Source organism: Drechmeria coniospora, chromosome 02 (assembly GCF_001625195.1).
Source record: "Drechmeria coniospora strain ARSEF 6962 chromosome 02, whole genome shotgun sequence".
NCBI lineage: Eukaryota > Fungi > Ascomycota > Sordariomycetes > Hypocreales > Ophiocordycipitaceae > Drechmeria > Drechmeria coniospora.
The window spans coordinates 4,702,204-4,717,252 of NC_054390.1; the positions used below are offsets into that span (position 1 = coordinate 4,702,204).

The 15,049-nt window shown below is 50.9% G+C and overlaps 3 protein-coding genes across 3 annotated transcripts in view; 2 read left to right on the forward strand and 1 right to left on the reverse strand.

Annotated features, from left to right (window-relative positions):
* Positions 1-473: 473 nt before the first annotated feature.
* DCS_04400 (argininosuccinate lyase) lies at positions 474-1,952 on the reverse strand (the record flags this gene model as incomplete). Its single annotated transcript, XM_040801710.1, has 2 exons — positions 474-1,825; positions 1,898-1,952. 2 exons carry the CDS (start codon positions 1,950-1,952, stop codon positions 474-476), a joined length of 1,407 nt encoding a protein of 468 aa, XP_040656743.1.
* Positions 1,953-3,166: 1,214 nt separating this feature from the next.
* On the forward strand, positions 3,167-4,486 carry DCS_04401 (uncharacterized protein; the record flags this gene model as incomplete). Its single annotated transcript, XM_040801711.1, has 5 exons — positions 3,167-3,200; positions 3,254-3,397; positions 3,452-3,478; positions 3,537-4,156; positions 4,214-4,486. 5 exons carry the CDS (start codon positions 3,167-3,169, stop codon positions 4,484-4,486), a joined length of 1,098 nt encoding a protein of 365 aa, XP_040656744.1.
* An 802-nt stretch (positions 4,487-5,288) lies between these two features.
* The window catches only part of DCS_04402 (uncharacterized protein), a gene marked incomplete at both ends in the record, with an annotated part of 37,057 nt that continues 27,296 nt past the window's right edge, over positions 5,289-15,049 (forward strand). Inside the window, 4 exons of the mRNA XM_040801712.1 lie at positions 5,289-5,378; positions 5,665-14,351; positions 14,406-14,605; positions 14,786-15,011. Of these exons, the coding sequence (XP_040656745.1) occupies positions 5,289-5,378; positions 5,665-14,351; positions 14,406-14,605; positions 14,786-15,011 (9,203 nt within the window). The remainder of the gene's footprint in view (positions 5,379-5,664; positions 14,352-14,405; positions 14,606-14,785; positions 15,012-15,049) is intronic.

The following is a 15,049-nucleotide window of genomic DNA, read 5'->3' on the forward strand; positions in this document are numbered from 1 at the left end:
ACTCAGTCCATACAATTGGAGGGTCACCTGAGTGTAACTCAACATGACCATTGGTGTCCAATGGAGAAGTTGACACGGATGTGGTGAGGGGCTTACGCCGGGATTCTGGCCGCATAAGACTATTATTAATAATGAGCCATGGGCAAATTTCGCTCACGGACGTACACGTTGCCGCAATAGAAGTAGATATACTCATACATACTTATTTATACCTGTACTGAATACCCCTTGCTTATGGCTTGTCATTTACGGCAGCCACTTTATGAGAGCCATTTCATATTTCTCAACGGCAAAGCATGCTCCTGCCCCTCGTTAGGCTACCAAACGGAACCATTTTTATCATCACGTTCTTTAAAAGCAAGGAATACATCATTCCTCTTGTCCTTGCTGGCACAAGCTACATACACTTCGTCACTGCCTCGTCGACTGCATCCTCTCTCGCTGGGCCCCTTCCAATCACAGCTGTCTATACCTTAGCCGAGCATGCCCTGGAGCACCTTGATCTGCTCTAGGACGCTCGACTTGCTGGTGCCACCCTTCGCCGAGCGGCGTTCGACGCTTGCCTCATAACTAAAGGCATCGAAAATGTCCTCTTCGAAGCGATGATCGATGGCCTTGAATTGCTCAAGCGAGAGCTCATTCATCGGAATGCCCAGCTCCTCCGACTTAGCGACGCAGCGACCCGAAGTGTGGTGGGTTTCACGGAAGGGGACGCCCTTGAGGACAAGGTAGTCGGCCACGTCGGTAGCAAGCATGAAGGGGTCGAGGGCAGCACGCATCTTGTCCGGATTGGCCGTTAGCGTGGACAAGACGCCGTTAGCGATCTGGATGCTGTCGGCTACCGTCTTAACGTGGTCGAGCATCGGCTCGATACTCTCCTGCAAATCCTTGTTGTACGTGCTGGCCAGCCCTTTTTGGGTCATCATAAAGCCTGCCATGTGGCCAAATGCACGACCGCTCTTGCCACGCAGAAGCTCAAGGCTATCTGGATTCTTCTTCTGGGGCATCAGCGAGCTACCGGTAGAGTAGGCATCGGCGAGGTGGACGAAGCCAAACTCGGCGGTTGAGTAGATGATGAGATCCTCAGCCCATCGCGAGACGTGCTGCATCAGCATCGAACCCCACTGCAACGTCTCCGTAACAAAGTCGCGGTCGGCTACGCCGCCCATTGAGTTCCAAAGAAGCCCCTCGAATTCGAGTTCTTTGGTGATCATATCGCGGTCAAGGTTGAAAGGGTTGCCGGCGAGGGCCCCGCAGCCCAACGGATTGCGATTGACGCGAGAAATAACCTCGCGTAGGCGTTCGAGGTCGGCGGCAAAGGCGAAACCGTAGGATAACAGCCAATGACTCCAGCGGATGGGCTGTGCACGCTGTAGGTGCGTGTATCCGGGCATGATGTAGTCGATGTCCTGCTCGGCGCGAGCAGCAATGACGCGCAGGAAGCTCACGAGATGTTGCTCAATGTCTCGCAGCTCTTGTCGCAGCCACATGCGCATATCGCAGACAACCTGCTCGTTCCTGCTGCGGCCGGAATGCAGCTTGCCGCCCACCTCCTTGCCCTTTTTGCCGATAATCTCACAGAGCCGGCGTTCATTCGCAGTATGGATGTCCTCGTCGGATGTTTTGATCTCGAAGGTGTTTGACTCCCATTCCTTCTTCACCATATGAAGGCCCGATTCGATCGTGTTGAACTCTTCATCGGTGATTATGCCAGCTTTAGCGTTCGCACGGGCAAATGCAATGCTGCCGAGGATGTCTTCCTTGTAAAGGACGCAGTCGAAGGTGATGCTATTATTGTACTTCTGCATAAGAGGATCCAGTTTGCCTTTGTCGAGGGAAAGCGAGTTAGCAACAATTGGGAGATGCTATAGTGATTGAAACCAATCCTTCATCTTACCTGTGAAGCGGCCACCCCAGAGCATGCTGGCCTCTGGCTTTGAGCTCGACGCCATAATGCCAATGTCGTTGAAGTTTGCTTAGGTTATTGGATTAAGGATCCATCTTTCTGCAGAATTACAGCATGCTTTATATAGCAGCAAATGATTAGTCAGCAATTTCTTAGTAAGTTCACCATCTGCTCGTTCTGCGGCTTCAAACGCCACTGTCTGCCAGCCACAGTAAACATTGCTCCCGCCTGAGCCGGAAAGGAATAATATTGAACTCTGCAGATTAAGACAAATATTCCTAACCAAGTACTTACTTAATACTCCGTATCTACGGAGCAAGCAAGTACTTTAGCGCCACAGAAGGCCCCGCTATATAACTTTAGCGCTATAAAATACAAAAAGGCACACCCAAGTACTTAAGTACTTCTACAGTAAGTACTTAGGTGCCTGTTTCAGTAGCTAGCAATCCCAAAGTGGGTCAGTTGTGGCTGAACAGCAAGGAGGGCCGATACCGCTGCTTTCGTGTACATGCACATGTACATGTAAGTATTTATTCCCGACTATCGGGCCACGTATGTACTCCGTAGGATTTAAATGATTCCCTCTTCCAACCAACGATTCCAAAGTAGAAGCTATTCACACCACATTTCCTTTACCAACAATCCAATCATTCGTGCTGCGTAGAGCCTACTTCCATGATGCTTTCTTTGCATTCACGTTTTTCCGTGTACCCTCCGAATTGAACATGCAGCAAACTCGACACCTCCCGCACGAATCCGGAGAGGGGACAATTGCAGGTGTAACCACCCTATATCGGATCAATATGCCCGGAATGACCAGCATGTGGCATCAAAGTACGTTGGCGATGCTTCGATGCGACAATGTGTCCTGCTGGAGGCTTGAGCTCCTTGCCAACCCCGCCCAGAAGTGTAACCTCATTGGACCCATGGTCCTAAGTACTCGCTTGTCCGCTGGGCCCAATGCGAACCCCAACCAAGTCTGGCTGGATGCGCGTATTACGTTTCGGTGCAACATCAAGCATGCTGGACACGCCCCGGATCGATCATCCGCGTCTCCTGTGCGGAGTAAACCACTCAGGATCCCGGTCCTGCCAAACTTAGTAATGCCTTGTGTTCCTCCGTCCCGGCCGGTAGGATGCATGTGTCCTACTTAGATCACCGTGGCACCATGCTCTACAAGTTTCATATCCTGCCAGCCCATACCATAGTCTTTTTGTTTGCATCATAGTAACTCGATCATCCTGGGTTGAAATCGGGACCATGCCATTCCCACCTCCACCACGTGAAGGGCTCGGTAAGTTACAGGCCGGCCATGATGATACCTTCACTGACGACTCCCAACGCAAGATTGGAACGCAACATCGGCGGAGAGCCAAGTGCATGCACATGTCGAGTGCCGATGGACGAGCGAGAAAGGCGCTTGGTCCAAGCCCGAAGTTGTTCAGGATCCTTTCCTGCGCGTCCACGGCTTGTCGCCTGTCTTTCACTATGGTCAGTACTGACCGAGAAGCACGAGGTTATCACCAGGCAGTTGACGTGATCTAGGCTCGGAGGCGTACGAAGGACTAAAAGGTGCGCCGAAGAGCCGTTGAATGATATTGAGAGTCATATTTTGAACTGATGGACGCAGCGTTCCGTGCCCCCGATGGACAGATCCATATCGTCAGGCCCGACTTCCACGCACGCCGTCTCATGCACTCGTCGTCTCTGGTATCCATTCCTCCAGTCCCCATTGACGACTTCCTGCGATGCGTCCACCTGGCAGTGGGGATCAATGCCGACATTGTCCCCCCGCACAAGTCCGATGCGATGCTGTACATTCGGCCAGTCGTCTTTGGTTCGGGAGCCTGCCTTCGGCTGGAGCCACCCGGCGAGTTTGTCTTTTGCGTGTTCGTCACCACTTCGGGCGCCTTCCACGGCTTGAAGCCACTCGACGCATTGATCCTTGAAGATTTTGACCGTGCCGCGCCAATGGGGACTGGATCAGGCAAAGTCGGCGGCAACTACTCGCCCGTCATCCGCTGGAGCCAGCAGGCCAAGAAGGAGGGATTCCATATCACCCTGCACTTGGACAGCAAGACCCGAAGCGAGATTGAAGAGTTCTCGACATCTGCATTTGTTGGCGTCAAAGTCGTGGGGGAGGTCACGACACTCGTTGTCCCCGACTCCAAGAACGTCGTAAACAGCGTGACGTGCGACAGTGTTCAGCGATTGGCCAAGTCTTTTGGGTGGACCGTGGAGCAAAGGGCGGTGAGTGGACTTTCTCTTGCGGTATTGCCGAAGCACTGGCTGAACCGAACGTGAAAGATCAAATACGATGAGCTGCCAAGTTTTACCGAAGTGATGGCCTGCGGAACGGCAGTCACCATCGTTTCCATCAAGTCAATCACCCGAAAGAGCACATCCGACAGATTTGAATACCGAGAAAGCACATTGGCGGCTGGCTCTTGTGCAAAAAGACTCTCAGACAAGCTTCGCAGCATTTACCATGGCACGGGCAAGGACGAATTTGGATGGCTCAGCAAGGTGGAGAAGCCTGCCATGTACGATGATAACGGGAAGACGAATGGCGTTGAGTAGCCGTCCTCGTTGCCGTGGCCCAAGTTGGAATAGGCCATGGTGCTATTGTGAAGCGACAGCGTCATCTTGGCCAGGAAATATTACGTTGCAGCTAGGGCTGACAATGGCGTAATATCACCATGGAATTGTGACCGGTGAGCCGTTGCTGATTTCCGACCCACCGCCGTAAGCCGCCACTGCTTTGGCCTCGGGCGGATGCCCTTCACTCGCTCTGATCTCACGCAGCCAGCCACAAGCTGGTAACATGCTCGTAAGTAAGTATATAAGTACAGTATTACGAAACAGGTACGGGGGTGAGCTGCACCGATGACGGCAACTCTCGAGCGTCGATGGTTGCTTACGCTTGCGACTACCCTCGCAAATTTGGTGGGAGCGAAGATGAGATAGAGAAGTCCATGTTGCTCATGTTACTTGTATCGTAATTCCCCAGTGCTGTATGTAATGTTATCCAACAGGTGAGATTCATAATCCCCGCCATGACGCTTGTCAGCTCATCCATGTGGATTTTGGCTTACGAAGTGATTTAATACACCCGTTATGCATGAAGAGTTTGATCATGATCCATTATCACCATCGCCTAGAGTAGGCTGCCGTTTACTCCAGTGAAGCACGAGTGGACAAGTACGCGGCGGAGCAGAACACATTCACAGTAAGCGTGTGCTTCGGATCTGTTATGACATGTTTAGTGTGCATGTAATACCCCACCAATCATCATACCTACTGTACACTTCTGTATGGCAGATGCAGGAGACATGATGATACTCTTTTTATATCTCGAGACGAAAAATACACCTTAGTCATGATGGAGATTATTCCCCATTTCTATGGGGACATGCAATTGCGTGCTAGGGATGACCAGATCAGAGTTGGCGTAACTCAGTGGAGAGAAGTTGTAAGTTGAGTAGCGTGTAAGCACAGCCTACCATGGCCTTGATTATGTGTCGGCATCGATGCGTCAATACGTAGGATCGTGTCTGCAGCTCTCTATCCTGAACAGTGACATTTTATGTGATTTCGGGTCATTCTCGCTAGAACCTGGGACGATTTGCGAATTCGTTCCATCGCGAAGTCATCCTTTCAATCATTGTCTCGTTTTGAGAGCAAGCACCGCAATCCCGAGTACCAAACCGATCCCAGTTGGCGACAAACAGGACGAACACAATATTCACAACCGATAGAAGAACAAAACACACGCAGTTCATGTACAACAAACTATAGAATTAAAAGACGAAACATACTCCTGTGGAAGAAACGCCGCCAAAGACATGGAGACATTCCCAGCCGAAAACGCCAGAGGCGCGATTGAGCAAGCTCTGTTCACCGAACCTCTTGTGCGCCAGGCCAGGTACATCGAGACCACGAACGGCCAAGTTGCCGTTGCACTGTCGCTGAACAAGGATCGAGTGGCGGCCTCCGGAAAAACGAAAAAGGAGATTGTTTCGCTGATCCGAAAAAACGTCCGAGCCTCGACCAGAGTTCGACCGTTTCCCAAACGATGGCTCGTGCTGGAGGAGCTCTCGGTTACGGCGACAGGCGAGGTGGATGAGACAAAGCTGAGGGAATTGCTTGACGAGGATGTCAAGAAAGCGGAACAACGAACCGGGGAAAAACCGCCTGGCGCGCTGCAGATGGCATTTGCAGCGGCTCATGGCGTCTCGCCCGAACAAGTCGATCCCTACAAGTCCTTCATCGAACTCGGTGGAGACTCGATGGGCGCAATCGAAGTGAGGAATATATTGCTTCGGCAAGGCTTTGCAGTTGCGGTGCGAGATCTTCTATCTTGCTCGCAGCTCCTTGACGTTGAAATGCGCGTCGGGAATTGTCTTGACAACTCGGCGGGCTCATTTCGAAGCAAATTTGGACACCCCACTGAACTGCCGCAACTGATTTGGCAAGCCAAGCTCGATGAACCGTTGCAGACCGTCTCGCTACGGATGCCTGGGCATGTTGATGATCAGATAATCCGCGCGGCATTGGATGCTACATTAGCAGAGTTTGCGATACTTCAACCACAAGGCCCAAATGCAACTGCTTACCACGTTCATAACGCTGAGCATGTCGCCGACATGGATTTGCGCGTATCGGAGCTGCCAAGACAGATGCGCGAGCGGGATAGCGTCTTCGAAGCCCATCTATTCCGAGTTCACGACACCGATGCATACAAATTAGTATTGATGGCGCATAGGCTTCTTCTTGACCGCAGGTCCTGGCCGATACTTCTGAACAGTTTCACGCGAACATTGACTAAATTCGCCCGAAAAGAGTCACTGATGAGCAGGGAAAGCGCAACGCTGGAACATGGTACATTGACGTCTCGCCTAAGACATGCAGGGGCCGAGGCCTACTTGGTCAACCAAGATCAACCTGCGAATTCCTCATTGTCGGTCATAACCGAGAGTCTCTCAATTGGAGGAGAAGACATCTCGCTACTCCTAGACGGTGCGAACCATGTTGCGATGAACACACGCCCCATTGACCTAGTCGTCGCCGCCGTTACGACATCACATTGCCAGGTTGTTGGCTCCTCTACCTGCGATGTCACTGTGAGAGCGAGTGCTAGAGATTTTCTGCCCAAAGAAGATCTGGATCTTTCAAGAGAAGTCGGTCGTTTCGATATGGTAATACCCGTCACTGTACCAGATGTCGCACAGAGCGACATTGCGCAGGCTTTGCGTAGTACAAAGGACGCCATGAGGGCATCGCTTTGGGAACAGGCTGCACCATTTGATGGATCAACTCAACTGTCCCCAATACTAACTATCGAATATGACGGAAACCACGAGAATAGCAGCGTTGAGATGGGTGAGACAGGTATCACAATGGAATCAGGTGACGAAAAATGGAAATATGATGCCACTCCAGGAGGTCAAGTACCGACTTCCCGATATGTCCGTGTCTCTTTTGATGCCAGCAGGAAAATGCATTTTTCATTTTCGTCGACTGATTCATCCGTTGAACTTGGAGATTGGGCTCTACGCTGCAAAGTGGCCATAACCGCCCTCATCGGCCGGTTGCGCACCCTCAGTCGTCAGAGCACTCTAAGCGACTATCCGCTGCTTCCATTGAGCCCAGATCAGTTGCAGAACTTTGAGAGTAGCTTTCTCCCTTCGATTGGCGACGAGCACCTTGGAAATATCGAAACTGTTTATCCGGCTTCTTCGGTACAAGAGGGCATGCTTCTTGCCAAAATCAGAAGGCCTGAAAGTTACACCATTGAGTCGTTGATTGAAGTCACGACAAAGCGACAAGCGGAACCTGTCAATGTTGGGAGGATATGTAACGCGTGGAAAGCCGTTGTCCTACGACACCCAGCACTCCGTACCGTTTTTGTGCCCAGTGCTCGAGATGGTAGTACGTACGAGCAAGTCGTCCTGCGAAATGTCGAACCGAGGATTGTCATTCTGGACGGTACTGGGGGCGATGCGCTTGATATACTACGGCAAGGACAGCCTGCAATCTTCAGTGCAGCGGAGCCCGCTCACCAGCTATCGATCTGCATAGGCCCTGACAGAAGGATATTTTGCAAGTTTGAGTTTAGCCACACTATTGTTGATGGATTGTCTCTTTTCGTGATTACGAGAGACATGAGCCAGTACTTCAGTGGAGTGCTGCCCTGTACCTCAGGCTTGATTCTCTCGGACCATGTCCGCTACGTGGAAATTCAGGATAAGTCGGTTGAGTACTGGAAGCAATACCTTGGGGCGAACATGGATTCGCTTTTCCCAGCATTGAACCAAAATTCTCACGAGGTGCCAGAAACTCGGTCAGTTTCTGTTGAGTTGGGTGACACTCGCGACCTGCTTGCGTCGTGCAAGGCGATGGGAACAACCGTCGCCGCCTTGATTCAAGCTGCTTGGTCAATGGTGTTGAGATACTATACTCAATCTAACGCTGTTAGTTTCGCATATATGAGCTCTGGTCGCGATGCTCCAATCCAGGGCATCCATGATGCAGTTGGTGTATTCGTGCGGCTCATGATTCTTTCCGTTGACTTTAGAAACTCGGCAACAATCTCGCAAATACTGAGAAAAATAACCACCGACTTAGCAGAGCAAATGTCGCACCAGTACTGCTCCCTGGCTGATATGCACAATGCTCTGGAAATCCCGGGAGGGTCTCTCTTTAATACGCTTGTGTCAATATACCAGGACTCGGACGAAGCGCCTGGTGAAGGGGTTGCTTTCCGCCGAATCGAGGACTACACCCCTACCGAGTATCCTATTAACATTGTCGCTGCCAGCTCCGTGGAGGGCCTCAGACTTCGTGTGAGCTACACCACATCAATACTCTCCGAGACTCAGGCTGCTAGCCTTGCTGAGTCCTTTGGCAAGGCTGTGGCGTGCATCCTCGATAACCCCCAAAAGCCTGCCATCGACGTGATGCTGCAAAGTGAAAGCGACATCAAGACGATCATGCGGCAGTCCGAGTCCATCAAATCTCCCATGGATACTTTGATTCACGAGCTTGTTTCCGCTCAGGCAATTCGACATCCAGGTCACATAGCAGTTGAAGCTGCGGATGGTCGCTTGACATACGAAGATCTTGAGAGATTATCGACCACCCTCGCTGCGCACCTACAGTGCCATTTCCATTTGGGGCCGGAAAAAATCGCAGTATGCTGTTTTGACAAGTCTGCTTGGGCAGTCGTTGCCATGCTATCCGTTCTCAAAGCGGGTGCTGGTTTCGTCAACGTCGATGCAAGCTTTCCCAATAGCCGCATCACGAGCATCACTGCTGATACCGGAGCCACCATTGCTCTCACATCCAGCAAGCACTGCGCAATTTTCACTAATATTGTCACTAACATTTTTCAAGTTGACGCCGACTGCCTTGCTACAATCAGTTCACAGCTTCCATACCCGAAGGTATTGCCCGGCGTTGTCCCATCAAATGTAGCCTATGTGCTCTTCACATCAGGTAGCACTGGAAAGCCTAAGGGAATCATCATGGAACATGCGGCTGTCTGCAGCAATTCACAATCCCAAGCGAGATTATGGGGCCTAAACGCCCAGTCCCGTGTACTGCAATTTTCTGCGTTCACCTTTGACGTTAGTTTGTACGACATCTTCACAACCCTCATGTATGGGGGTTGTGTTTGCATTCCATCTGACCATCAACGTGTCAACGACCTTGCGGGTGCTATCAACTCCATGTCTGCAAACACGGCCATGCTGACACCTACTGTGGCCGATATGCTGGAGCCTGTCAATGTTCCAACCTTGAAGACTTTGGTGCTCGCAGGTGAAGCAGTATCTCAGCGCGTGGCGTCTAGATGGGTGTCAGAGGTGGCGCTCCACGGAGCCTATGGTCCATCTGAATGCTCTATGATAGCCTGGAACCAGAATCTCGGCAAGACAGACCGATCAACTAACATTGGTCCCCCTGTGGAGTGTATGTTTTGGGTGGTTGATGTGCAGGACCATCGTCAACTGCTCCCACTCGGATGCACGGGTGAGCTGTTAGTGCAAGGTCCGTCTCTCGCACGAGAATACATAAATCAACCTGGAAACACGGCTTGGATGACGAATGATGGCTGGCTGCCCTTTGCCGAAAATGTCGAGAACAAGGTCTACCGTACCGGGGACCTGGTTCGCTACAACCCTGACGGAACCTTGGACTATGTTGGACGAAAGGACACGCAGGTCAAGTACCACGGGCAGCGCATTGAACTTGGTGAGGTCGAGAGCCATTTGCCTTCGGTATTGCCCGAGGGACTCAACGGGGTTGTTGAGTTAGTAACAACTCAACTTGATTCCCGGCAGCAACTAGTGCTCATGCTTTGGTTCTCGCACTCCGATTACGAGATTCCTGCTCGACCAATGGATAACGTGTCAAGTGAAACACATAAAACAATCTCAAAAATTATGGAAACGCTGGCTGATCGCCTGCCTCGATACATGACACCATCTCTTGCTGTACCGCTTTCAGGTACTCCGAAAAAGACGCTGTCTGGGAAGACGGACCGAAAGCCCTTGAGAGAGATAGCTGCGAGCCTTTCAGCTCAGCAAATATCGGCATTCTCGTTAAACCAAGGCCCCGTTGAAAAGGAAGACCTGACTCCCATGGAAATCGTTCTCCGAGAACTCTGGGCAAAAGTCCTGTGCATAGACGCCTCATTAATTGCCAGATCACACAACTTTTTTCGTCTGGGTGGTGACTCTATACTGGCAACTAGACTTGTCACAAATTGTTACAACAGCGGCCATATCCTCAGTGTCGCAGTCATATTCGCCAACCCAAAGCTTGCAGACATGGCACTGGCACTCAAGACGTCCATCAATTCCAAATTTGAAGATGATAAACCATATAACCTTGTCAATAAAGTTGTTGATCAAGATGTTCTCGAGTCAGAACTTATATCATTGCATGGAGGGTCTGTGAACGAGATTGAAAACGCCTATCCATGCACGCCGTTGCAGGCCGGTCTCTTGGCGCTATCGCTCAAGTTTCCCACCTCATATATCGGGGTTATAGCATATGAACTCCCGGAGCGTGTTGAGATCGATCGATTCAAAGCGTCTTGTGAAATTGTCTCGGAGCGGCATGAAATCTTGCGCACAAGATTCGTCGATACTCAAGCAGCTGGCATCCTACAGATGGTAGTCAAGCACAAGATTCAGTGGGAGCACCGCACCAATCTAAAAACCTGTCTCGATGATAAATCAGCCGCTATGATGGGGCTCAACCAACCTCTAACCCGCTGGACCATCGTGGATGACCCAAATGGAACGACCCACTTCGTCTGGAGAGTACACCACTCTCTCTTTGATGGTCACAGTTTGTCACTGATTCTGCATCAAATTCAAGAAGCATACGATGGCTTTAAGTTGGTTGAGCCAGTCCCATTCTCGCGTTTTGTGAACCACCTGATACAGACTCGAAATGAGGCTGATACAGCGAGCTTCTGGAGACAGCAATTTGAGGGTTCCGTCAGAACAATATTCCCCCCCAAGCCCACCGGGGAGAGGAGCGAGGGCGAGTCGTACATGGACTTCAGCATCAAGTTGAATGACTGGTCACGAACCGAGTTTACTGTTTCCAATTTGATGCGAGCCGCGTGGGCACTTGTTCTGGCCAAGCACATTGGGGTCAACGACGTCATATATGGCACGACAGTTTCGGGTCGGAGCGCCGCTGTCCCTGGAATTGACCGTGTCGTTGGTCCAACTCTCGCAACAGTGCCCTTGAGAATACACTTTTCCGGAAATGAAACTGTTCCTGAATTTTTAGCTAAGTTACAGAAGCAGATGACTGACATGATCCCATTCGAGAACACGGGTATACAAGATATCGGGCGCTTCGGTGGTGATACAGCGAATGCGACGTCGTTCCAGACGCTACTTGTCGTCCAGCCGCCAGAAGATATCGAAAGCGACATGAAGCTATTTCAATCCCGACCCACCTCTCATTCAGGTGTCAGCCTTTATACCTATGACATCGTCATCGTATGTCAACTCAAGCCGGACGGAGTTGACGTGCGGGTTGTTTATTCAAGCCACGGGCTGTCGAAAGAATTCATGGAGACGATCAGTTTACACTTTCAGAACACCGTTCAGCAATTGATAACTACCAGCGACGACGATACTGTAAAGAATATTGATATTGCCACCGAAAGGGATGTTCAGACTATCATCAAGTGGAACCAACACTACCCGGACATTGTCCAACGGAGCATACCTGACTGGATTAGTCAGGTAGCCCAGGTTCAACCGAAATTTATTGCCATCGACTCAAAGGAAAAGTCTTTCACTTATAAATCTCTGGAAATATACTCGGATGCACTTGCCATACACTTGCTTCAGTTTGTCACAAAGCCAGACACGCTTGTGCCATTTTGCTTTGAGAAGTCTCCATGGAGTATTGTCGCCATGCTTGCCATCCTCAAAGCTGGCGGCTCTTTCGTACCCCTAGACCCATCCCACCCCCCCGCGCGATGGGAATCTATTCTGGACCAGCTGAATGCACCCGTCCTTCTGGCTACGGCGATGACGAGACATATGCTCCAAGGAATGGTGAAAAATATCGTGGAAATTGACGCAGAATTTATGGAGAAACTTCCAGTAACGGCCCATACACTGCCAAAGATCCATCCGACCCAGTTGGCTTATGTCTTATTCACATCTGGAACATCGGGTACTCCAAAGGGCGTCATGATGGAACACGTCTCGGTCTGCACGAGCATGGCTGGCATTGGTAAGTATTTAGGGCACGATGAGAGCACGCGAACGATACAATTCTCACCATACGTTTTTGACGCCTGCATCTTGGAAATATTCGGCACTCTCTTCCACGGCGGGTGCATCTGCGTGCCTACACAAGATGAATGCAGAGATGACTTGGGCGGCACAATTAACAAGATGGGCGTTACATTTGCACCACTGACTGCCTCATTGTCGAGACTCTTTCATCCAGATGATGTTCCACAGCTCAAGCAAATTCTTATAGGCGGCGAAGCCAACGGCTCAGACCTTATCAATTTGTGGTCCTCAATTGATGCCAGGGCTGGGTATGGCCCAACCGAAGCATGCGTTGGCGCTACGTCCAATCCATGGAAATCTCTGAACGAGTCGTCGTCCAGCATTGGGCGGGCAGTCAACTGCGTCACGTGGATTGTCAACCCTCAAAATCACGAACAGCTTAGCCCACTTGGCTGTGTTGGTGAGCTTGCTATCCAGGGGCCCACGTTGGCAAGAGGCTACCTGCACAACGAGGTTCAGACTGCAAAGGTTTTTAAAGATCCCCCTGTCTGGATGAAATCGATCTCAACGGTCTCGGACCGCCTATATCTTACTGGTGACCTGGTTCGCTACAACTGTGATGGGACGCTGGAGTTCCAGGGGCGCAAGGACAACCAGGTTAAGCTCAATGGCCAACGTATCGAGCTTGGTGAGATCGAGACTTCAGCAAATTTGACTCTGCCAAGCTCGGAAGCCACAGCTGAGGTTTCCCAGACAATGGACGGACGTGGAAGCCAGGTTTTGGCATTATTTTTCTGCCCAGGCAATCAATTCCTGGAGGCTAATCGGGAAGGTACCGGCCTTGTGATCCCCATTAACAGGAAAATTGAAAGCGTCGCAAGCGAGCTTAAGTCGACGCTTTCTACCCAGTTGCCAAGATATATGGTCCCATCGCTATTTGTGCCTCTACTGGAGATTCCAGTCACGATTTCTGGAAAGGTAGATAGGCGCAAACTTCAAGGGATCATTCGAAGTCTCTCTGCGGTCGAGTTGGCGGCTTACTCCCTTCAAAACAGCGAGAAACGTGCCGCAGTGACGCCCGAAGAGCTGAGATTGCAAAGGCTTTGGTCAAATGTACTTGGGGTTGATATCGACGTCATCGGTGCCGACGATAGCTTCTTTGGACTTGGCGGTGACTCCATTGCTGCAATGCGATTAGGTGCTGCCGCGAGAAGGCAGAGAATCATCTTGACAGTGCCGCAGATATTCGAGAATCCCCGGCTTAGCCAAATGAGTTTGGTTGCTGAGGCAGATGGAGACCAAGATATGACCTATGAGCCATTTAGTTTGCTACAAGATGAGCCATTGAAAGAGGTCGTATCCGCTCAAACCAAGCTTCTGCCCGAAATCGAGGATGCTTACCCGTGCACACCGCTTCAGGAAGGGATGATGGCATTGAGTGCCCGAGACCCAGGAACCTACATTGCTCGCATTCCGTTCCGCCTCGCAGGGCATGTAGATCCTGCGGCGTTCCGGTCCGCCTGGGAAATGGTCGTGATGCAAACTCCGATATTGCGCACTCGCATCACTCCAGCCGCTGATGGCCGGAGTGTTCAACTTGTCGTCCGCGAACCTGCGTCTTGGATCCTCATAAGCCAGGATTCTGATATCAACTGTCTCGTTTCCGAGTATCTCGAAAATGACAAGAACAGTTTGATGGGGTATAGTACCTCGCTCTCCAGATACGGACTTGTCACCTCTACTCGCACCCTAGAGTCTGTATTCATCTGGACTGTTCATCACGCCGTATACGACGGCTGGTCAATGGATCTTGTTCTTGACAAGTTGAAAAAATCATTCAACACACCTGAGGCCGTTTTCACTACTGATCCCAACTATGCGCAGTTCATCGCTCATGTTGGGAGGTCACAAGAAAAAGGAGGTAACTACTGGCGTTCTGTTTTGCAAGGCACTCAGCATATCAACTTCCCTCGGCCGCCTCCCCTTCGGCCTATTGATAGGAAATGCCGCACGGATTCTTCTTTTCAGAAGTTTTTTGGAATGCCTTCACTCGACTCACTTGGCTCGGCCTCAGTTACTGCGGCTACACTGATGCGCGCAGCTTGGGCACTTGTTGTATCCAACCATGCTGGCGGAGATGACTTGAGTATTGCCGAGAATATCTTCTTTGGTACGACTGTGTCTGGTAGAACTGCACCTGTCGACGGAATTGACGGCATGATCGGCCCAGCCATCTCGACATTTCCAGTCCGCGCCCACGTCAACCCGTCGCTTCTCGTAACGGAGTTTCTGCAGCAAATGCAACAACAAAGTAACGCCGCGATAATGTATGAACAGTATGGGTTGCAAAATATTGCCAAATTAA